The 25,290-nt window shown below is 39.7% G+C and overlaps 1 protein-coding gene across 1 annotated transcript in view; it reads left to right on the top strand.

The window, feature by feature from the left end:
- TMEM144 (transmembrane protein 144) overlaps nt 1-25,290 on the top strand; it is a 70,837-nt gene that overhangs the window by 35,902 nt on the left and 9,645 nt on the right. Inside the window, exons 6-12 of the mRNA XM_047799362.1 lie at nt 1,236; nt 2,653-2,733; nt 4,735-4,811; nt 7,940-8,058; nt 12,597-12,716; nt 13,564-13,661; nt 19,994-20,047. Of these exons, the coding sequence (XP_047655318.1) occupies nt 1,236; nt 2,653-2,733; nt 4,735-4,811; nt 7,940-8,058; nt 12,597-12,716; nt 13,564-13,661; nt 19,994-20,047 (550 nt within the window). The remainder of the gene's footprint in view (nt 1-1,235; nt 1,237-2,652; nt 2,734-4,734; nt 4,812-7,939; nt 8,059-12,596; nt 12,717-13,563; nt 13,662-19,993; nt 20,048-25,290) is intronic.

Genomic DNA, 25,290 nt, shown 5'->3' on the forward strand with positions numbered 1-25,290 from the left:
TGTCATGCTGTTTGCACTGTATGAATGAGGGTGACAATTTCTTTGCATCTCTGTATGGCAGGATCTAGGCAATAAAACCGTAATAGGTCACCTTAAATTCAGTCGCCTTTCCACTCTAGACTCCATCTGTATTTCCCATCAGGGCCTCACATAATGGATAGCACTGCCTACAGAGACGTTAGTACGTTTTTATTCTTCAGGAAAACACGATTTTTCTTTCTCCTGTACTGATGGCTTTTCCCCAGCTACATTCGGGAACAATCTCTTGTTCATTGAAATGTCACCTTAGAGAGTAGTTCCAGGCCACCCAGAGAAGAAATAACATAGATTATTCTAAAATAGCAGATTCGTAACGTTTTTGGTTAGAGGCAATTTGGTATATTTTGTACAATTCACACAGCATTCTGGCTTTTAATACCTCTATCAAAAACCATTTATTTATACCTCGCAAATTGGAAAGTAGCACACCTTTTTTTTTTCTTTCTTTCTTTTTTGTTGTTTTTTTGGGGGTGGTGGGGATGACACATGAGGCCTATGGAAGTTCCCAGGCTTGGGGTCAAATTGGAGCTGTAGCTGCAGGTCTACACCACAACCACAGCAACACCAGCCTTAGTTTTGACTTAATGGTAATTTAATGGTAATTTACCCAGTACATCAGGCCTTGTTTTTCTCCATATTTCTTCTTCCTTTAGAAAGTATGCATTCCCTAAAATTACAAATGATTCATGTTCTACCATTTCTACCTGTATGACCTTGGGCAAATCACCTAATTTCTCTAAACCCCAGTTTTTTCACCTAGGGATAAAGTGGGAATAGTAATTGCACCAGCCTCCTATGGTATTTTGAGGATGAAATGAAATTAAATATGTTAGGTACATGGCTAGTGCTCCATAGGTTGGGTAATTTTAATTATAGCTGTAAAACACTCTTAATAACTATTTCATGTTCTGTTACTATTTCCCCTTTGGGCACATGTTGCCCAAATCTACAGTAAATTAGTCTGCAAGGCTGGGGAGTCACCCACTTTGGTCAGAAGGAGGAAAATGCAATGGTCTCTTCCTAGGGTGTATCCTTTCTTTTATTTCTTTTATTGACCTAGAACAAATAGGCCAGATAGTCTCCTGCCAGAAAGGATTTATTCAGGATCACTGGAGAATATCAATTTGGGGTCTGCAACCAGGGCTAGCCAGGATAAGTCCCCTGCACAGCAAGGGAAGGAAAACTCTTATTGGGAGTGTTGACTTAAAAAATACATACAACCTAAAAGTTGAGAGTTAAGTTTTATTTGAGGCAAAATGAGGACTATGGTCTGAAAGGCAGCATTTCAGAGAGCTCTGAGATACTGCTCCAGAGAAGCGGGGCGGAGGTCAATATATATGTGATTTTGGTGAAGGGGGAGGTACATGCAACCATACACACATTTTATGGAAGGTTGCTGCTAGTCTCGTGAAGATTACTGCCGTCACGAGGAGCAGGCGTCACCATAAAGAATGTTAGTGTTTTTCTAGATATGAGAAAATGCAAGAACTGGGCTCACAAAATCTAAAAATATCTAACTATCTGAAAACCTGTTCTGCCAGTTTTCCCAGAGCACAGAGTGCCTCACTCCTATCTCCACCCTGAGCTTCTTGCAGAAGGTGTTCAGGGTCGGCAGCTGCAGCCATTCATGATTCAATTTGTGTAGAGGCAGATAGCAAGTGCCAGACTCCACTTCACTAGAGGAAAGGAAGCTGGGGGTGCTGGAGTAAACAAAGACTCGTTGGCTTCTCATGGGCTGGGTCCTTGCCATGAAAAAGGAGGGGTCTTTCTCCTTCCTGTTGGGCTGTTATCCTCAAGGGCATGAGAGCTCCCCCTTGTGGTCTCCCAACTCTATTTAAGTCCGGATTCTGTTTATTATAATGTTTTACCCTTTACTAAGAGAAATTTCTGGAAACGTCCATTTCGTTATTTTTACTCAGTTAAATCAGTTCTGAAGGGAATTCATTGAAATACCTTGAAGTTTCAGGGTCAGTATAAGGAAACTTGGACTATGTTACATAGGTTAGGATGTTGCTTTTCTTTTTAAGATGGAAATGATGGCCCCGTTCTCCATACACTTATTTGTAAAGGGTTGCTTAGGTCACGTCTAGCCTTACATGTCCCTTATGTGATATCTAAGATAAGTATCAGTTGGTCTCCACATCCAAGACCATTCCACGTGTCTTAAACAGCAGAGGACTGAACACAGGAGGTTGTTGACAAAAGTGTGATGAGGCCCAGTGGAGTGAAGGGAGGAAGGTGGCATTGCCCACAGCCCTGAAGCCCCCATCCCCAGCTGGCACTTTCAGGGACCAACACCTCTGCCCTGAGCAACCTCGGCTGCTGGAGCTGCCACCCAGGCAAGATGGCACCTTCCACCTTTCATCTTATTCCTGTGCCTCCCACTGGCAAAGCCCAGATGATGCACAATTTAGCTTTTAACCTGTTTCAGGGAAGGACAAGGAGGGCCATCAGAGAGAACATCAGTGCTGGAGAAATGGCAGGACCACTGGCAAGACAGTAGTCACTGTATCATTTAAGACTTCATTTAAGCTGTGTTTTCCCTTAAAATTCAGGTGACTTGATAGGACCCAGGGCTGTGATAAACATCACTAACATGTATTTTCTTTACAGTGCTTTCATATTTTGTTCATCAAAAGTGAAATACCAAAAAGCACATGTTCTGTGGACACTACGCCATTAATAACAGAGCACGTGAGTATAGAATGAGAGCTAACTTGATCTGAAATGTAAAGTGATACAAGGAAAATGCATAGACTTGAACACAGATGAGGGGACTTTTCTTAATCAGGACTATCTGAAATATCTTAGCCTATGTAAACCTATTTATTTTGGCTAGGTCTGCATAGCAATTGATATTTCTGCAGCAAAGATTCTCAACAATCACAGGGGTGTATTTATTTTATTATGGGTAGTTCCTGATGAGGAATTGCACCTACAAAACCATATTCTGGAATGACTTAAGGATTTCCACAGTTGGGAAACCCCACATACTGAAGAGGAATAGTAACATTACTTTAGAAAATAGGAAAAAAAAAGGCTTTAACAAAGCCCAGGGAGGACGGGGGGAACAGATCGGAGGAAGCCAGGGAAAGGGTAAATCAATTCATCTAGAAGTAGGAATTAGACTTGGTCTTCTTCCCATTTCTCTTCTCTGCCTTATCTTGTTCCACTCCAAGGTCAAGACAGGAAATATGTAAGGAGTCACTATTTTGACCCTGAAAACCCTGAATTGGTCTGGAATAGCAAGTCTGGATTAAACAGGAACACAGCCCAAGTGCCAGTGGCTCCACTTACAAAAGCAATTTCAGGGCAAAGCCCCATGGCCCGGAGCCCAAACTAGCTGTCCTCTAAACCACACGTCCCAACTCCACCCCCCACTGAGGTAGTGCCTCTCTAGAAGGTGCTGCCTTGGCTCCTTACATCAAAGCTAATCTTTTCTTCTCCTTTCCTTCTTCTCCCTATCAAAATTCATCATCAACCAAGATGACCAAAACCTTCATTAAACTGACACTACAGTTAAAAAAAATAAGTAGCTTAAGCATAAGAGAAAAGAGGTCTATTAATCCATAGGCATCTCTAATCAGGGAGATGTTTCAGAGAGAATGAATGAATGAAAGCAGAGTTGTCTGGTGTTTCTTGCCTACTTAGGAATCCAGATGCTGCCTAACCAACTACTCTTCAAACAAAGGGGAGGAAAAAGAAAATTAAGTAAATGCAACTTGGTGAAAGAATCATAGTAGGCTTAGATTTTTTTTCCATCAAGATGGAAGAATGTGAGCAAATTAAGTATAAAGATACACCAAACAGTGTTGGTCAGGATATAGTCAAGATCCTTGTGGAGTGAAGGAAGTGTTATTGCAAAGGAAAGCTTGACTTAGCACATGACAAAGATTTCAAATCAAGTTTCTCATCTCTTACAAAGGCAGGAGGAGGGATATAACTCAAGGAAACTTCAGCCAAGAGACAAAGATGATTGCATCCAATAGTAGAAATAGTGTTCATATGCTCATAATTTTTCCTGACTTAGAATATTAGTTCATCTTGAAACAAGGCTGGAGGTACTTCAGGAACCAATTTGTTAAAAAAAAAAAAATCTGAATATGCCTGTCGTTCTTAGGTATTCCATAGTAGAAGGGTCTACGTTCTAATTCCCTTGCAGATTATTAAAATATTTAAATAAAATGCAGGCATTAATAACTTGTAATTTTTTAATTAAAAAAGATAAGTATACTTCAATATTTTTTAGTTAAAAAAATAACTTTTGTAGTTTCGATAGGTGTATCAAAATAGTCATTTATTAAACTGTGAAAAAGTTTAAACAGAGAAGTTGCCAACTGCCAGACCTTTCTGAATGAAAGAGAAACAAAATCAGAAACATTTGTGTCTAGAGATGTTGATGGAATCAGAATGTAGGGTAACGTGTTTGAGTTTTAAAGTGGGCAGAGGACTCCTACTGTACAGCACAGGGAATTGTGTGTGATGGGGTCACTTTGCTGTACAACAGAAATTGAAGAAACATTGTAAATCAATCATACTTTAATTTTTAAAAAGTTCCTATAAAAATAAATAAAACTTAAGAAAAAAGAAAATATAGTGTGTTTGAAAGAGAAGAGAAAAACACTGAAAACCCGCTTGTCACCCATGTGACTATCAACTGAATGCTGTTTTTGTTTTTGCTAATGTTTTCAACAGGTGATTAATAAAACTCAAGATCCCGATCCTCATTGTTCCTGGGTAGATAAACTTTCTACAGTGCAGCACCGCTTAGTGTAAGAAGAAGTTCTGTTATTCTCTTTCATATTTGGTTAAAGCAAGGATAACCGTAGTGGAGTTATATTCATCCAAGTTCAAGAGGAAAATGGTAACACAAGCTTTGACTTCTTGCCTCCATGGTTGACTTTCTGGTCCCTTGCTGAATGTTAAGGTACAGAGGCCCTTATCTCAGTGCTTCAAGGAATTGCTAAGCCACTGCAGTAATTCTAGTCAGTCAATAAGTAGCTGACAAAAGCAGTCGATTTTGCAGGCCTTTTACACCTAATGTAAAATAATAATAATTTTAAAAAAGTGTGAGTTCCCTTTGCAGGGCACTGGGTTAAGAACCTAACTAGCATCCATGAGGACTCGGGTTTGATCCCTGGCCCCACTCAGTGGGTTAAGGTTCCTGCACTGCTGTAAATCACGGATGTGGCTTGGATCCTGCGTTACTGTGACTGTGGTGTACGCCAGCAGCTGCAGCTCAGATTCAGCCCCTAGCCTGGGAACTTCCATATGCTGTGGACACCGCCCTAAAAAAAGAAGTAAAGTAAAAGCATAGGCCACAGGGTGTAAGGCAGTATGGTCTCAGCATCTCAGCAATCACAACTGAATTAGACAATCCATGTCTCTACTGCTCTAACCAGTATGCCTGCTGCCACTGAAAAGCCCTCCCCTTGTGGGTTAGTTCTATAATCCCAAGATATTTGTTACTAAATGTAGTAGAATATTTTGTGTCCATGTAGGTCCTAACTTCCCCCTGCTGCCACTGTCTCTATAAAGACCTGGAGAGGGGAGAGGTAGGCTCAATCACAGTCCCTGTATGTTAGGATTTATGGGGCTGGTGAAGAAATATGAGAATGTTTATATGTTTTGTATATGAAAATGTTATAATTTTTTTGCCTTTTTTTTGTTTGTTTTTAGGGCCACATGTGTGGCATGTGGAAGTTCCCAGGCTGGGGGTCAAATCAGAGCTACAGCTGTCAGCCACAGCCACAGCCATAACATAAGATCTGAGCCATGTCTGCCACCTACACCACAGCTCAAGGCAACATCTGATCCTTATCCACCGAGTAAGGCCATGGGTTGAACCCATGTCCTCATGGATACTAGTTAGGTTCGTTACTGCTGAGCCACAATGAGAACTCCTGTTATATATTTTATATAAGAAATATGAATAGGTATTAATAAATAGCTTGCATTTTTCAGTTGATGGCTCTTTTAGACTTTATATTATGACAGCTAAAGCTCTATTATTATCTAAGCCATCCTCATAAGGGAAAGAGGCAGTGCTGGATGCATGACAGATGCTCAATAAATATTTGAATAAATAGAATGAATGAAAGAGTGAATTAATATACAAGCTTTGGAAGCAATAAAATGTTGCTGTTTTTTCACAAAGCATCCCCTTTATGAAAGGCATATATAAGAACATTTTCAATTGTCTCATTGGCCAGCTGGTCTATTCGTCTGGTCCTGTTTGGGACTCTTCACTAGGACCACGTGGTCCAGGCCTCAGCAGGACACAATTACCAGTGTGAACAGAGCTCACTGGCTCTCTGAGTGCCTACAATCTCATATTCCTTAAGGAACTTCTAAAATAGACTTTGGAGTTCCCACTATGGTGCAGCGGAAATAAATCCAACTAGGAACCATAAGGTTGTGGGTTCAATCCCTGGCCTCGCTCGGTGGGTTAAGGATCCAGCATTGCCATGAGCTGTGGTGTAGGTGGAAGACGTGGCTTGGATCTGATGTTGCTGTAGCTGTGGCGTAGGCCAGCAGCTGTAGCTCCAATTCGACCCCTTGCCTGGGAACCTCCCTATGCCGCAGGTTTGGCCCTAAAAAGCAAAAAATAAAGAATAAAAAAATAAAATATACTTTGAGTTCTCATTGTGGTTCAGCAGGCTAAGAATCCGACATAGTCTCTATGAGGATGTGGGTTTGACCCCTGGCCTTGCTCAGTAGGCTGAGGGTCCAGTGTTGCCACAAGCTGTGGCTCAGATTCTGTGATGCTGTGGGCTGTGTTGTAGGCCTGCAGCTGCAGCTCCAGTTCAGCCCTTAGCTTGGGAACTTCCATGTGCCTCAGGTATGGCCTTTAATAAAAATTAAAAGACTTTAAGAATTTGTTTATAAGCTTGAAAAGGAATGGCTTTTGCCCAAAACTCTTTCCTGTTTCCTGATATTGTCCTTTGTATTACAGAGACTGTTCCAAAATATTAATCACTTCCTAAAATCAATGGAAACACTAGCTTCATGCAGATATGGACCAAGTCTGGGGGTTCAAACATGACTCAAGTGCTTCAGACAAAACATTTTCTTCTCACCCAAAGTAATCATTTGCCTGCAATATTCAAATTATTTAATTAAATTAGTACTGCCTCTTGATTCTGCAAGACGTAGACAAGTCTGTGGGTCTCAGTAGTTATTTTGAACAAACATTTGGTACTTGGTCTCTTCCAGCCATTATTATCATCTGTGCTATTTTTTTTTTAATGGCTGTACCCATAGCATATGGAGGTTCCCAGGCTATGGGTCAAATTAGAGCTGCAGCTGCTGGCCTGCACCACAGCCACAGCAACTTGGGATCTTAGCTGCATTTGTGACCTATACCACAGCTCATGGCAATGCTGGATCCTTACCCAACTGAGTGAGGCCAGGAGTCGAACCCACATCTTCATGGATACTATGTCTGGTTCTTAACCCACTGAGCCACAGTGGGAACTCATCTGTGTTATTCTTATAGATGGTTTAAAAAAGTAGCATAAGGCACACTGCCAGTCCACACATATGTCATCATTTAACTGGAAAGGCAAGTGTATTTATGTCGCCTATGAAATATGATGATGGCAATAGTCTCATCTCTGTGATGACAATTTATAATTTTAATCCATTACTACATCTGTCAGTCATGTCCTTCCACCTTAAAATGGTGGAGGGCTGAAGCTGCCTCCTAGTCCTGATGCCACCTTGACACTGAAGGGCATTCCTGTGTCTACTAGTCACCCTGCTCCAGATAGATGGGTGCTTGCTAGGTGATGGCTGGTCATGTACATTTTGAAGCATGCTTTGCTTATGACTCCATTTGTGTATTTGGTATAAGTATTGCTTCAGGCCAAGATAAAGAGTAATTTATTTGCTTTTTAAGGGGCTGCGGTCTTGCAGTGATATCTGGCATACTCTATGGATCTACCTTTGTGCCAGTTATTTACATCAAGGACCACAGCAAAAGAAATGACAGCATATATGCTGGGGCGAGCCAGAATGGTGAGAGGAAAATGTGATTTTACTTTATCGATAAACTCAATACCTGTTTTTCTGCTTTTAACTGTAAAAAGAATGGGACTATAGTAAATATCAGTATATTGATGGGTCAGTTAACATTCAAGTTAAGAAGAAAGAAAGGGAATTTTATCAGAGCTGAGCTGAGGATTATAACCCAGGAGACTGACTCTATCTCTGAGAACTGCTATGCCTGTTATAAGTCCAAGGCACGATCATGTAAATTTTCAAGGCAAAGAATCGTACATCACAATGGGCATACTGACCTTTTACATAAAGTTCACCAAAGATACATGGTACAGATAAGCAGGTACAAAGGAGTAGCAGGTCACCATGGCCCCCTACAGACCTGAGAAAGAACGCTGTTCTTTTAAGAAGTTATATTGCTAACTTCAGAAAAAAGGGAAAGTATTGATCTTTACTTAAGGGAACATTCCCGTCTTTGAGAAGCTCCAGTGAATATGCAATGCAGAGGCACCCTGCACATTAGGCAGGGCGGCAGGAGATGCAAATGGTCACAGAGAGAACATTGTTTAAATGTCCTTGTCCCACCTTAAAATATACATTTCATTTCATCAGATCTGATTTTTTTTTTTCATTGGAAGTGTTGAATTAGAAGGGTACCACTGGGGGAGTACCCGTTGTGTCTCAGCGGGTTAAGAACCCAATGTATTCATGAAGATGGGGGTTTGATCCCTGGCCTTGCTTAGCATTGCTGCAAGATGCAGCATGGTTTACAGATGTGGCTTAGATCTGGTATTGCTGTGGCTGTGGTGTAGACCAGCAGCTTCAACTCAGATTCAACCCTAGCCTGGGGACTTCCATATGCTGCAGGTGCAGCCCTAAAAAGAATAAAAAAGAAAAGAAGGGCACCAGAAACTAAAAGAAATAAAGGACTGTAGGAATACTTTTCACATGATCTTGAACCTACACATACAATCAACTTTAGTCAGGATTCATTTGAGCTATTGGATCTTAACACACAGTTTCTGGCTAGACAGCAAGATTTAGAGATTATTTTCCAGTTTGATGATCTCTGGGAAAGAAGTATTCTCCTCTAAAAAAAAAGAAAAAAAAAAGCTAAACTGCCGAATATAGTACTTTAAAATCAAGTAAAGATCAAAATATAGCCTACTTAGGATGTTATTTTTTAAGCACAGAGTGGTGCATTGAAAGGCCCAACGTGATGCTCCTACATTGTCTCAGTTTCTAGTGATAGAATTAATTTCTCAGATGTCACCTCCACACTAGGTGTGGCAGCCTTCTACAGGCTCAGAAGGAGATGAGAGTGTCTAATTCAGGGTCCTATAATTACATGGAAACCTGACTTGCACCCATGAAGTGATAAAAGCATGAGTTCATGGATAATATAGTTCTACAGTGATGGACAGAAAATGAATGTTATCTATATTCAGATAAGGAAGTTTGGAAGGCAAGTAATGAGGGAACAATTGATGGAAAAGCTGATAGACTAAGTAGGTACCAAACTTTTTTTCTTCCTTTTTATATTCAGCCCCATGAACAGTACTCACAGCTTTTATTACTATGTTTTTTTCTAAGTGTTTTGGTGGATTGGGGAATTCATTTTTTAAAGTTTTATTGAAGTAGAGTTGATTTACAATGTTTCAACAGTTTCTGATGTACCACATTTTTTAAAGATTTTTACATTTTTTAAATTTATTTTTATTTTTATTTATTTATTTATTATTTTTTTGGCTGTGCACTAGCTGCAGGGATCAGACCTTTACTACGGCAATGTCCTGAGCCATAGAAGTGACAGTGTGGGATCCTTAACCTACTAGGCCATATTTTTTCTAAGATTTTATCCTTACACTTTTAGTTTTTTGTTTTTCTTTTACAACCACCCTGCAGCATGTGGAGTTCCTGAGCCAGGAATCATGTGGGGGCCTCAGCAGCAACCTTTGCCTCAGCTGCAGCAATGCCGGATCTTTAACCCTTGTGCTGGGCCGGGAATCCAACCTGGGTCCCAGGGCTTGCAGAGATACCACTGATCCCACTGCACCACAGTGGGAACTCCTACTTTTAGTATTTTTGCTCTTTTAATTTTTAAGGATAAAAACTAGTAAAAACAAAATAACAGAATAAATTAAGAGAGAATGAAAAACGTATGACACAAAACAGAGCCATTAAGTGAGTCTAAAATCTGCACCACACTTGTACATTTGCTGGTGATGAGTCATAGTAGCCACAAGGGAAATCAGATCAGTCCCACACTTCAGCAAACACAAGATAAAGACCACTCATTGTTCAGGAGCACAGTTGTTCTTGGTACTAGGACATAATAAACAATGTCCTCGACAATCTCTTTACATACATAGCGCAGTCCGTTCTTAGGGAACTTTCTTTTTTGTTTTTTGTTTGTTTTTCAGCTCACAGCAATGCCAGACCCTTAACCAACTGAATGAGACCAGGGATCAAACCCACATCTTCATGGATACCAGTCGGGCTCATTACTGCTAAGACACAGTGGGAACTCCCATTTAGGGAATCTTTCTTATGGCAACTCAAATGTAGTCTGAGGGAAACACACTTTATTCCGATTTATTCAAAAATAATTCAGAGAGGGTATAATTTTTTTAACTTCATTTATTTAACCATCATGTAAGTAACACACAAGGCTCTGTGCTGAGCACCGTTCTAAGTGCGTTTTTTTTTGTTTTTTTTTGTTTTTTTGTTTTTTTTGCTTTTTGCTTTTTAAGGCCACACCTGTGGCATATGGAAGTTCCCAGGCTAGGGGTGGAATCAGAGCTGCATCTGTCAGCCTATATCACAGCCACAGCAGTGTGGGATCCCAGCCACATTTGTGACCTACACCACAACTTTAGCAACTTGGAATCCTTAACCCACTGAGAGAGGTCAGGGATGGAACCCACATCCTCAGGGATACTCTCTTGGATTCTTAAAACACTGAGCCACAATGGGCACATTCTAATAACTCAGTTGACCTTTATAGCAATCTCGCTGATTGGATACCATGATTATCCTTGTTTTACAAATGAGAACATTTAGACAGAGGGAGATAAGGTAATTCACCCAAAAGTTTCTGAGTTAGCAGGTAGTGAGTTGAGGACTCTCGCTAGGTGGTCTGTGTTTCTGGTCACTATGTTATGCTGCCTTTTGTGATGGTCTTTGGTTGGATGTGTTGTTCTGATATGACATAGAAGGAGGAGATAAGATTTTAGAAGAGACAAACTCTTTGACTTTAAAACTTTCCTCCCTAGACAGGGTCACTCATCTTTCTCCAAATTTAGTTGAGAGAAACATTATAACAAAAACCCAGACAAGAACCTGTAGTACACCTATCTGTATGGCCAAAGTACCCTCTGCTTTAAATCGTCAGTGGACTTGGAAGTTCTCAGATACTGGACCACCATTTCTATTACTTACTCCACCATGTAATTAGGTTTATAGTAAACAATAGATAAAATCCTCTTTGGAATAACTTGCTGAATATCCTTCTGTATGGCTGCCATCTGCAACCAAGATGCAGGTCTCCACATTGATCAACAGACATATAAAATTAGCACTTCTCAAATTTTTCACACACCATCCCCCAACTACAGTCTACTTAGAAATTTGCTACAATTGCTGAAGCCATTAGTAAAATTAGGTTTGAACACTTATTTTTTAAAAAGGAAATAGTGAGTTCCCATTGTGGCTCAGCAGGTTAAGAACCCGACTAGTATCCACGAGGATGTAGATTCAATCCCTAGCCTCGCTCAGTGGGTTTAGAATCCATCATCGCTGGGAGCTGCAGCATAGGTTGCAGATGTAGCTCTGATCCTACATTACTGTGGCTGTGGTGTAGGCCGGCAGCTCCTTCTCTGATTCGGCCCTTAGCCCAGGAACTTCCGTATGCCACAGGTGCAACTATAAAAAATAATAATAATTAAAAAAAATAAATAAAATAGTAGCATTCTGTTACATAATGTTTGTTGTTTCTTATTTAGCTTTCCAAGATAATCATAAAAACCAGGCTTTTAGATTTGATTATAGTAACTAATTTTTCTTTATATTTTAAATATGTCAATTAAAATTCTACATAAACCAGGGAGTTCCCGTCGTGGCACAGTGGTTAACGAATCCGACTAGGAACCATGAGGTTGCGGGTTCAGTCCCTGCCCTTGCTCAGTGGGTTAATGATCCGGCGTTGCCGTGAGCTGTGGTGTAGGTTGCAGACGCGGCTCGGATCCCACGTTGCTGTGGCTCTGGCGTAGGCTGGTGGCTACAGCTCCGATTGGACCCCTAGCCTGGGAACCTCCATATGCCGCGGGATCGGCCCAAGAAATAGCAACAACAACAACAACAACAAAAAAGACAAGAGACAAAAAAAAAAAATTCTATATAAACCAGCATGGAGAAAACTAGTATGGTAAGATATAATTAATGCTTCCCTTACATTTAAGGTTAATTTTAATGGGTTTCTTTTATTCTTGGAACTCTAAATATATTTGAAATGAGTAAAATGATATGCTTGAGAGTGGTATAATCTATATTCCCAGATTTAGACTACGTTTTTGCACACTTCAGCGGCATCTTCCTCACAAGCACAGTCTACTTCCTGGCCTACTGTATAGTCATGAAAAATACTCCTAAACTTTATCCTGAGGCAGTCTTGCCAGGTAAGAATACATACTGCAGAAAATCTTCTTACTCTGTGTAAAAGTATCATTCTCCTTTCATTTTGCTTGAAAAATCGTCTTCTGGAAGCAAAGCCATTCTCTCTGTGTGTGTATGTGTGGGTATGTGTCTGTTTTTGTGTGTCTGTGTGTATATGTGTTCATTCCCTCCTTTGCTTTGACCCAGGCACCACCAAACCCACCATGAACTGGGTCTGAAACTCCAAATCATCATTGCATAACCTAGAACTTGAACAACGAATCTTAAGATTGTTGCCTATGCAGAAGCATCTTGTGTACAGAGCATCAGACTTTAGTATATCTTCTTTACTAATGAAGGATAAATATTAAAAGTCACATTCCTGTGACTCTGTTTTTTTTTTAAGGTGTCAACAAATACGAATCTGCACTCACTTGGGAAAACAAACATTTTCTCCAAAAAGTTAGGAGGAATTGTTTTAGAGTTTAAATGGTCCTAAAACATGACTCAAAAATCCCCATTGGGGGTAGTTCCCACTGTGGTTCAACAGAAATGTATCTGCCTAGTATCCATGAGGATGCAGGTTCAATCCCTGGCCTCACTCTGTGGGTTAAGGATCCATCATTGTGGTGAACTGAGGTGAAGATAGCAGACGAGGCTCAGATATGGTTGCTGTGGTTGTGGTGTAGGCCAACAGCTGTAGCGCCAGTTCTATCCCTAGCCCCGGAACTTCCATATGCCACTGGTATGGCCCTGAAAAAAGGAAAGAAAAAAAAAAATCGCCATTGGCCATGAGTGTTGATATGTGGGCTTTGTTTCTGCTCTGCCTGGAGTGTGGATTTCTCAGGACATGCTGTCTGTGTGTTCCAGGATTCCTGTCAGGAGTACTGTGGGCGATTGCTACCTGCTGTTGGTTCGTAGCCAACCGTTCTCTCAGTGCTGTGGTCAGTTTTCCAATTATCACTGCTGTAAGTAGCCTAATTGCTTCTCCAAATTTTTCTTTTGCAAGCGTAAATCTAATTTTTCTGAAGCATTCTTGGTGAATCCCAGAAGACTGTCATGGAATTTGATTTTTTTAGCAGTACAATTAGTACAACAGATTCATGTAGACAAACTGACACCCTCTAGTCTCATCTCCTTGATCACTAAGGGAATATCACTAACCTCATTTTAGCAGGTTTGTTCACCTGTGATACTCTTGCAGTTTTTGTTCAGTCATTTTACCTAATTTCATTTTGGATACATTGTAATTTGTACTGATACAATAGTCATCTCTATATATAACAGTTCAAAGATAGAAAAATGGTTTTGTGTATATTATCCCACTTGAATTTCATGACAACCCTGTGAGACATAAAGTATTTCAGATCCCTCTTCCTATGAAACATTAATATTTTAAGAAGGCTTTCAGAAAGTGCCAAAGCAAAGTATTATCTTTGGATGATGCTATTTATCATTCATTCCTATGCAATTTGCATCTGATTTTTTTTTTTTATGTGCCAATCATGTGGCACATAGTCAGGTAATAGAAAAAGAAAATTGTTTCTTTCCCTTTTTTTTTGTCTTTTTAGGGCCACATCCACAGCATATGGAAGCTCCCAGGCTAGGGGTCAAATCGGAGCTGTAGCCACTGGCCTACGCCACAGCCACACCAACGCAGGATCTGAGCCCCATCTGCGACCCACACCACAGTTCAGGGCAACACCGGATCCTTAACCCACTGAGTAAAGCCAGGGATCAAACCTGGGTCCTCATGGATGCTAGTCAGATTCGTTTCCACTGAGCCACGATGATAACTCCCCAAAATTGTTTCTTTTGAGACCAGCAGCACAAAATAAGATTGTCCCCACTTGGAAGATGAGAAAATTGAGGCCATAGCTAAGAGAGAAATAGCTCTGAAGCTGAAGGGAATTAGCTACATACAAATCTCAAGGCTTTTCAGTACAAAGTTTCCAATACACAGGCCACTTTCTGCCTTCAGTAGAGAATCCAGTTTAGAATTTGTTTCAGGTTCCTTATGGTACTAGGATACACACACACACTAATTAACTGCTTTGGCATTGAACTCTTATTTCTACTCTAGGTAACTTACCGTGTTATTCCCCTAACTCTTCTACTTCCTGAATCATCAGGATAAACAGAGTTTACCTAAAACATTTTCTCAACACACCTGTGTGAGCCATCTAATTTTTTTTTTTTGGATTTTTACAGCCTCACCCATAGCATATGGAAGTTCCCAGGCTAGGGGTCGAATCAGAGCTACTGCTGCCAGCCTACACCACAACCACAGCAATGCCAGATCCAACAGCATCTGTGACCTGCACCGCAGCTCATGGCAATGCTAGATTCTTAAACCACTGAGCAAGGTCAGGGATCAAACCCACATCCTAATGGACACTATGTTGGGCTCTTAACCCACTGAGCCACAATGGGAACTCTTATCTGATTTATTTTAAAAAGCGCATTGTCCAGTCTAAAATACAATTGACAAAAAGACAAAAAATAAAAATAAAAAATAAAATGCAATTGAATAAAAGTTTGAAACATCCTAAACTTTAATATAAATCCTGGATTTCAGACAACATATTTTTGACAGTTCTGTTGTGTTCATAACTGTTCATAATTATTGTTAGCTTTAGTGTACAAATAAAGTCAAATAGCAGTTTGGAGTTTTTTTGTTTGTTTTTTGTTTCTTTTTGTTTTTTAAAGAACCCGCACTTTGGAGTACCTGTTGTGGCCCAGTGGAAACGAATCTGACTAGGAACCATGAGATTGTGGGTTTGATCTCCGGCCTCACTCAGTGGGTTAAGGATTCTGCATTGCCATGAACTGTGGTGTAAGTTGCAGATGCAGCTTGGGTCTCACGTTGCTGTGGCTGTGGCATAGGCCGGTGGCTATAACTCTGATTCCATCTCGAGCCTGGGAACCTCCATATGCTGTATGTGTGGCCCTAAAAAACAAATTAAAAAAAAAAAAAAAGAACCCACACTTTGACATTCTTAATGTCTAGTGAGGGAAAATGTTATCAAGAGTGAACAAGTTATAAGGAATTATTTTAAGCCCTCACCACTGGAAGGGCAAAAGACCCCCTTCTTTCCAAAAAAATGTGTGCTCCTCATTATTTCAAATATGTTTAATGCTAGAAGTGACCATATAATAGGAAATCATAATGGGCAATGGGATATAAAGTTTACCAGTTAAACTTAAAGGTAAATTTGTAGGAATTCCCTAGTGGTGCAGCAGGTTAAGGATCCTGCATTGTCACTGCAGTGTCTTGGGTTCCCCAGCCTGGGAACATCTAGATGCCAGAGGCACAACCAAAAAAATTGAAAATTAAAAAAAAAAAAGTTGAAGAAGAAAGTATATAGTGTGCCATGCTCCTTGACTATGCTCTAGAGCCAAAGGTTACTTGACAGTTGTATTTCACTACTTAAGGAGGAATGATGCTTATTAAAATAGATCAAGTCAGAGTTCCCATTGTGGTTCAGCAGTTAACGAACCCAACAGTGATTTCCTAACACTAACTTCTTTTTTAAAACTTGTTTTAGGAGTTCCCTTTGTGGCACAGTGGTTAACGAATCCGACTACGAACCATGAGGTTGCGGGTTCGGTCCCTGCCCTTGCTCAGTGGGTTAACGATCCAGCGTTGCCATGAGCTGTGGTGTAGGTTGCAGACACGGCTCGGATCCTGCGTTGCTGTGGCTCTGGCGTAGGCCGGTGGCTACAGCTCCGATTCGACCCCTAGCCTGGGAATCTCCACATGCCGCGGGAGTGGCCCAAAGAAATAGCAAAAAGACAAAAAAAAAAATTTGTTTTAAACACAAAATTTTTAATAGAATTTATCCTATGGAGCCTTATACAGGGGACACAGAACAACAGAAAAATGATATCCTTCACAAAAATTTTGCAGGAGACAGAGATATGATTTTCCTACTACTGTTTCCTGCATTAAATTATGGTAAAGTCTCAGGACAAAACCTTAAAACCTAATTCAGTGGAAATTAATTGCAGAGGTTAAGTAAGGTGTGGCTAGAGGTCTGGTGGGAGTGGTCACTGTGATGTTTGGAGACTCGCCCAATGTAAACAGTCATCTCACCGACTGGGTGCTAGGGATTATTTCTTGGGAGGGACTGGTGTTTCTGGGAAGTGAGGGAACAAGTCTTTATTGTACCAAGGTTCTTGCTTGGTTTCACTATTGTTACTTAGTACAGCCTTATTCACATGCAGAAAAGATTCAGCCCTGCCCTTCGGGAACTTACTTTGTCTTTATTTTATCTTCCTGCTAGAGCTAGATTCATCTAATTTTTTTATTCTTTTTACAGCCATACCTCTGGTACATGGAAATTCCCAGTCCATGTGTTGAATCAGAGCTGCAGCTGTGATTCTAACACCACAGCCATGGCCATGGCAGATCCTTAACCCACTGAGCAAGGCCAGGGATCAAACCCAAATCCTCACAGAACCATCATCAGGTCCTTAATTTGCTCAGCCACAATGGGAACTCCTAAATTTAACCTTTTTTTTTTTTTTTTTTTTAACATCCACAACCACAGCATATGGAAGGTCCCAGGCTAGGGGTAGAATTGGAGCTGCAGCTGCTGGCCTATGCCAAAGCCACAGAAACACAGGATCCAAGACACATCTGCAACCTATACCATAGCTCACAGCAACACTGGATCCTTAACCTACTGAGTGAAGCCAGAGTTCAAACCCACATCCTCGTGGATACTAGTCACGTTTGTAATTCGCTGAGACACAACAGGAACTCAAAATTTAACTACTTTCACGGAAAATTTCAAGTATACTCATCATCCATCTTAAACAATTAAGAATATGGTCAAACGTTTAATCAAGAGTATATTTTTCAAATCCTGGCAGCACATTGGTCTTCCCAAGTACATGTATTTCCACTGTTAGGAGTAGACTGGGAGTTCCTTGAAAACAGCATCTATATTGTTTCTTGGCAAAAGTTTAGTTAAAGAGCAAAAATAAAATAAAATAAAACACAAAAGAAAAGTCCATGTAGCAGGACAAAGGGCAGGTACCTCTGCTCCAAGTCTTCAGGAGCTAAACAAGCAAATCACCTTTTTCAGAAAGTTCAGCCTCTCCAGATGGGTTCAAGCTCATCATCTTTTCAAAGGCTGATTTATGAATGTGTAAACTGTATTAATTTACAAGAGAAAAATACATGATCCGAATACCAAAACAGTTGTGTCTCTTATTTAAGATGCCCTTCCTACTCTGTTCTCCTTTGCCTGGATCAGAGCCCACACCCACTTCGGACTTCACCTGCATTACTTCTAGCAAAGCACCACTTCCTGCAACCACATTGCCCCTCACAACAACCCTCAGGCCATGTCTTAACTCATATTTAAAAAATCATCAACCCAATAGCCTCAAAGATCAGTGGTACCGCTTGGTATTATCTTCTGCCACATACTCTGAAGGGAAATGAATTTCCAGATTAAAAGGATAAAATTCTTGAGTGATTGGCATGATAACATTAATATTATAGTCTCCCTTTTATTGCTTCCTCCCATCGTGTCCAAAGTCAGTGTGGACCCAGATGCTGCTTATTTGGTTTGGATTTTGAAGCTTAAGGCTATACGTCATTGATAGAAGACAATTCCTTTGACCTATTTCTCCAGCTCGTTTGACCTTGACTTTTCCAGATCCTGATAACAAAGAGTAATGTTTTTCTGTTGCCTCCCTTACCTGCCAGGAGTGGAGACCAACCCTGCTGTCCTAATCATGTAGAGGGTTGGAGTGGTGGAGGGAAAACAGTCCAGAACTGTTTATTTGAAACTCTTCCAGAGTTTGTTCAGAGCTTGGAATCATAAAAATGCTGAGGAAATACATCTTCTCCACAAGGACTGCAATTAATCTCAATTCCATTTTTTTCTTTTTGCAGCTAAAATAATTAATTAGCTTTAACTGCTGATAGAATCATCTTTTTCACCATCTCAGGTCTTCTCCTTTGTCCTATATTATTTCATTCCTGCCTTCGTCTCCTGCTTACTAACCCATTGTTTATTTTTCCTTACATTTTTTCCATCTTCCCAGAATACTATCTTTAGCATTCATTAGAATTTAATGTTAGTTAATTACCGAGCAGTAATATAAGTTAAAAAACCAACAACTTTAAAGTACTGCTGCCCCCATTATTTTCTAGGTCCAAAGGACACACTAAAGTTTCTTCAGTTATGAAGTTATCTCATGGAAAAGGAAGTTACAAGTTTATTCATACACTTTTTCATATTAGCTCATTTCTAGTATTCTAAATAGGTAGTTCACTAGAAAAAAATAAACTATTTGCTGATTAAATTTTTTTATTGTTATTTCCCCAATACAATTTTTTTTCCTACTGTAAAGCGTGGTGGCCCAGTTACATATACATGTATAAATTCTTTTTTCTCACATTATCATGCTCCATCATAAGTGACTAGACATAGTTCTCAGTGCTACACAGCAGGATCTCATTGCTAATCCATTCCCAAGGCAATAGTTTGCAACTATTAACCCCAAGCTCCCAATGCATCCCACTCCCTCCCCCTCCCCCTTGGCAACCACAAGTCTATTCTCCAAGTCCGTGATTTTCTTTTCTGTGGAAAGGTTCATTTGTGCCATATATTAGATTCAAGATATAAGTGATATCATATGGTATTTGTCTTTCTCTTTCTGACTTACTTCACTCAGTGTGAGAGTCTCTAGTTCCATCCATGTTGCTGCAAATGGCATTATTTTGTTCTTTTTTATGGCTGAGTCTATTCCATTGTGTATATATACCACATCTTCCTAATCCAATCATCTGTTGATAGACATTTGGGTTGTTTCCAAGTCTTGGCTATTGTGAATAGAGCTGCAGTGAACATGCGGGTGCATGTGTCTTTTTTAAGGAAAATTTTGTCCAGATATATGCCCAAGAGTGGGATTGCTGGGTCATATGGTAGTCCTATGTATAGTTTTCTAAGGTACCTCCATACTGTAAAATGTTTTATTACAAATCACATGAAAGAAAAACATTTTCTGGCACAAAATATTATAGCATTGTCAAAAAATAATGAAAACCGTAAAGGAAAAAAAGAAGCTTCATTTTTCATCTAATGCTACCTAGTTTCACTTAATGTTGAGTTAGGATGGAGATTTTGAATAATTTTTCCTGACAATATTGTTATTTTGTTTTTACTTTAGTAATTTATTTGATGAACATGTCATATCAACTGTCCAGCTTACTGATTTGAGTAGAGTACAATCACAGAAAAATAACCACTTTAATTCAAGTTCTTATTTTTATTTTAAGGGCCCAGGATTTATAGCTGCAATGTGGGGTGTCTTCATGTTTAAGGAAATACAGGTATGTACAAGAAAGGGGTAGATCCAGTTAAGAATGGTATTTAACACTATATATTATTTTCTGAAAATTGTCAATGACTCCTAAGCCTTGGGCAGAAAAAACATGAATGAATTTGACAGATCAGATGTTCAAAATGTCATCATCTCCATCCAGGAAAGAAAATATTAATAATATGAAATTAGTATGAACATGTTTCTCTCTACCCAACCTCAGTAGGAAAATGCTTTCATTGACTTTATTTTCCCTTAAAAGATTTTGGTTAAATAATCCAATAAAATGTGACGAAGGTAAATTTAATCTAGTGTAAAATATGGTGGATAAAGATAAAAGTTTTTTTAATACTAACAATCAAAATATCCCTAAGGCAAATGGAACCAGAGGATAAAATTTTTTTAATTTTTTAAAATTAGAGTGTAATTGATTTACAGTGTTGTGTCCATTTCTGCTGTTCAACATAATGACTCAGTCATACATATACATACATTATTTTTCTCATACTATCTTCCAACATGTTCTATCCTAAGAGACTGAATATAGTGCCCTGTGCTAAACAGCTAGGACCTCATTGCTCATCCATTCTAAATATGAGTTTTTGTATCTACCAACCCCAAATTCCTGGTCCATCCCACTCCTCCCCCCTCCTCCTTGTCAACCATAAGTCTGTTCTCTGTGTCTTTGAGTCTTTTTCTGTTTTGTAGATAGGTTCGTTTGTGCTATATATTAGATTCCACAATAGGTGCTGTCATATGGCATTTGTCTTTCTCTTTCTGACTTACTTAGTATGAGAATCTTAGTTGCATCCATGTTGCCACAAATGGCATTATTTCATTCTTTTTAATGACTGCATAATATTCCATTGTATATTTGTATACCACATCTTCTCTATCCATTCATCTGTTGATGGACATTTAGGTTGTTTCCATGTCTTGGCTCTTGTCAATAGTGCTGTAAAGAGCATTGGGTGCATGTATCTTTTTGAATTACATTTTTCTCCAGATACATGCCCAAGATTGGGATTGTTGGATCATATGGTTCATATTTAGTTTTCTGAGGAACCTCCATGCTGTTTTCCATAGCAGTTGTATCAATTTACATTCCCACCAACAGTGAAGGAGGGTTCCCTTTTCTCCACACCCTCTCCAGCATTGGTTATTTGTAAGCTTGTTAATGGTGGCCATTCTGACTGGTGTGAGGTGGTGCCTCATTGTAGTTGGAATTTTTTGTTGTTGGTTCTCAGGCCTCCCAAAGTTCCCTATATCCAAATCCAACCAGCAGCCTTATAGGAAACAGTATGATAACAGGTGACTAACACCACTTACCTCTCAACTGTAAGTGGTGGTGATTTAGAATTGCATCTGTCAACCAGCCTAGTGTGCATGTGTGGGTATTTTCATTAAAAATTGTTCTAGGATTTTTCCCCTTTACTTTGATCTGTGGAAATTCTTCAGTTGAGGTATCCATGTGAATAATGTCTTATAATAATTTTTACTAAAAGCAGTATAAATTAGAGACACTCTGTCAAAGCATTATAGACATAGTATTTTCATCTTAATAAGCAGCAGATAATTCTTATTTTGAAGATAATTTGATGTTTCTAATCTCTGGGAACCATAAAGTGAACATGTCCCTGGATAGTTCTTTTTTTTCTTTGTTTATTTTTTGGGTTTGTTTGTTTGTTTGTTTTGTAGGGCCACACTCATGGCATATGGAAATTCCCAGTCTAGGGATTGAATTTGAGCTGCAGCTGCCAGCCTAGGCCACAGCCACAGCAACGCAGGATCCAAGCTGCTTCTGCAATCTATACCACAGCTCACGGCAATGCTGTATCCTTAACCCACAGAGTGAGGCCAGGGATCAAACCTTAATTCTCATGGATATTAGTCAGATTTGTTTCTGCTGCACCACAGTGGGAACTCCCCTGGATAATTCTTAAAGTGATTATTCAATTTTATATTTAAAACATTATTTCAGTCATTCCAAATGAAATGTTTTAATTTAGAAAGCCATAATAGGTTAATACAAGTAAAATTCTCAAATTAAATAACAAATTTGTTTAGAAGATATTTGAATCGCCATGTTAGTTTTTGTTTCTAAATTTATAAGACAGTTTAAAACATTTATAGACCCATGAGTTACTTTTGTGCTCATGTTTCTTATGTATTTTAGTTAGGATTGCTTTCCACAGAAAATAATTGTATGCCTAAAGCATGCTGTAAATCTCTTTGCAAATATTTCATCTGCTTCATGAAAGATAATGCTTTCTGTTTAAGAATTGAGTGTTATTCAGCATAACATGCTGAAGCCTTAGAAAATCACTAGTGACTGAAGCTTATTTACATTTATAGGTATAAATAAGCACAATCTAAGAATAGATATATTACTAAGCATTAAAATTATTTCAGTTACTACTATAGTAATAACGATACTGAATTAAAATGCTCCCCTAGGTATAAGAACTCTCTTGAGAGAGAAAGAATCCCCAACTATTGAGGCTAATATTAATTTCTCAGAGTCCACTAAAAAGACACTAAAAGGCAAATAAGGATTTTTTTTGAGACACTTTAAAAAAAAAAAGCTCAGACCCAATAAAGGAAGAACTTTTTAAAAATGATAAACCGTGACCAAGTAGCTTAATTCAGGAATGCAAGGATGGTTCATAATATGCAAATTGATTAATATAATTTATTATACTCTTAGATAAACAAAGAGAAAGTCTGTGGTAATATATATTCAAAAGGCATTTACAAAAATTTAAAAAAAAGTTTTTAATTAGGAAAACTACTTACAATAGGAGGAACCTCTTACAAACAGGAGAAAGCTTTAGTTGATACAAGATACCCATCAAAAAGCAATTGCAAATTCATAACTAAGATGAAACATAAGAGTTCTCTGTCAATTACATGTCAATAGAGCTGAAAACAATTAGAGTTCTCCGGAAGTCAGAAGTCAAAGATTTTTTACATCACTGCTATTATTCAGTATTTTCTGGAGATCCTAGCCATTGTGATAAGGTAAAATTAAGAAATAAGAGGCATATATATAGGAAAGAAAATGGGAATGTTGTCTTTTGCATATACCATTCTATTCTTTAAAACTTTAAGAGAATCAGCTGAAAACTTTGAGATCCATAAGATCATTTAGTATGGTGCTGTAATATAGGATACATATTAAATAAGTAGCTTTCCAATAGGCCACCAATACCCCATTCAAAAGCAGAAAAGAAATGCTATATATATCTACAAAATCAATAAAAATGTAAGAAAATAATTAAGATATGTGCTGGATTTATAAAATCTTTTACTTTACTACAGAAGTTTACTACAGGCCTTACAAGATGATCAGAACACTGCTCCCCCACCCCTCCCACCCTTGCTGCTGTGCTCACTGCACCCATATGCAGGCTTTTGGAGCCAAGCATTTGGGAGCCCGCACTGGGCACCCAGCTCTCCCCCACCTCGCTCCTTTGGCTTTTCCCAAAAGAAGGCTTCTGGTCCTAGGGAAGAGGACAGTGGTGGCCCTCGAACTTCATTTTCCAAGGCACCGCTGGGCGAGAAGCCCGAGCAAGATGAGCAATGGACCCCGTGAGTCAGCTGACCTCAGCAGGAACCTTCCGGGCACTGAAGGAACCCCTTGCCTTCCTGCGAGCCCTGGAATTGTCTGTCAAGAACACCTCTGGCTGAGGAGACAGGATTAAGATGGGGAATAGAAGGACTGGAGCTCAACTTCTCTCCCAAAAACAACAAAATTCACAACTAAAAGCTGAGAATTCTTCACCCAAATGGACTGGAAACCTTAAAAAAGATCTCCTCCTCCAGAAGAAAAAGAGGAGGACATATGAAGAGGTAGGAGAGGTGATTTTGCGATATAAACAACCCCATACCTCCTGGGTGGGAAGCCCCACAGACTGGAAACTGATTCACAGAGATTCACCTACAGGAGTGAGAGTTCTGAGCCCCACATCAAACTCTCACGTGTGGGGATCTGGCACGGGGAGAAAGAGCCCCTGGAGCATCTGGCATTGAAGGCCAGTGGGGCTTGTGCACAGGAGCTCCACAGAACTGGGGGAAGCGGAGACTCCATTCTTAAAAGGCACACACAGACATTCACGTGCACTTGATCCCAGGGCAAAGCAGGGTAATAGGAATCTGGATCAAACCTGATCACAGTTCTTAGAGGACATCCTGGGAAAACAAGGGTGAATGTGGCTTGTTGTGAGGGAAGGACATTGAAAGCAAAGCTCTCGGCAATATTCAGCAGCCATGCCTTTCTCTGGAGGTGGCCATTTTGGGAAAATCTGGCCCCACCCATCAGTCAGTGCTGAGAAGCCCCAGGGCAAACAACAACCCAGGTGGGAACACAGCCCCGCCCCTCAGTAAACAGGCTCCCTAAAGACCCCTCAGGCACACAGCTGCCTCAAATCCCATCCAGAGACTAAGCCCCACCCACCAGAGGGATTAGAATCGGCTCCTCCTACCAGGGGGCAGGCATCAGCCCCTCCCATCAGGAAACCTACACCAAGCCCCCCATACAGATTTCAGCCACAGGGGGGCAGACATCAGAAGTAAGAGAGGCTACAACTTTATTATCTGTAAAAAGGTCACCACACCAAAAACCTATAAAAGTGAAAAGACAGAGGACTATAACTCAGATGAGGGAGAAAGGAAAAACCCCAGAAAATCAGCTAAGCCCTGAGGAGACTCTCAGCCTCCAGGACAAAGACTTTAGACTGTTGATGCTGAAGATGATGCAAGACATTGGAAATAAACTGGAGGCAAAGATGGATAACTTACAGGAAACACTGACCAAAGAGATACAAGATATAAAACTTAAACAAGAAGAGATGCAAAATACAATAACTGAAATAAAAAATGCACTAGAAGCAGCTAACAGCAGAATACAGGAGGCAGAAGAATGAATAAGTGAGGTGGAGGACAGATTAGTAGAAATTACGGATGCAGAACAGAAAAGAGAAAAAAGATTGAAAAGAAATGAAGAGAGTCTCAGAGAACTCTGGGACAACACTAAACACACCAACATCTGTATTATATGACTGCCAGAAGGAGAAGAGAGAGAGAAGGGGACAGAAAAAATATTCCAAGATTATCTAATAGCCAAAAACTTCCTTCACATGGGAAAGGAACCACTCACTCAAATCCAGGGAGCACAACGAGTACCATATAAAATAAACCGAAGGAGGAACACCCCGAGACACATATTAATCCAACTGACCAAAATTAAAGACA

The sequence above is a fragment of the Phacochoerus africanus genome, chromosome 10, assembly GCF_016906955.1.
Source record: "Phacochoerus africanus isolate WHEZ1 chromosome 10, ROS_Pafr_v1, whole genome shotgun sequence".
Taxonomy (NCBI): domain Eukaryota; kingdom Metazoa; phylum Chordata; class Mammalia; order Artiodactyla; family Suidae; genus Phacochoerus; species Phacochoerus africanus.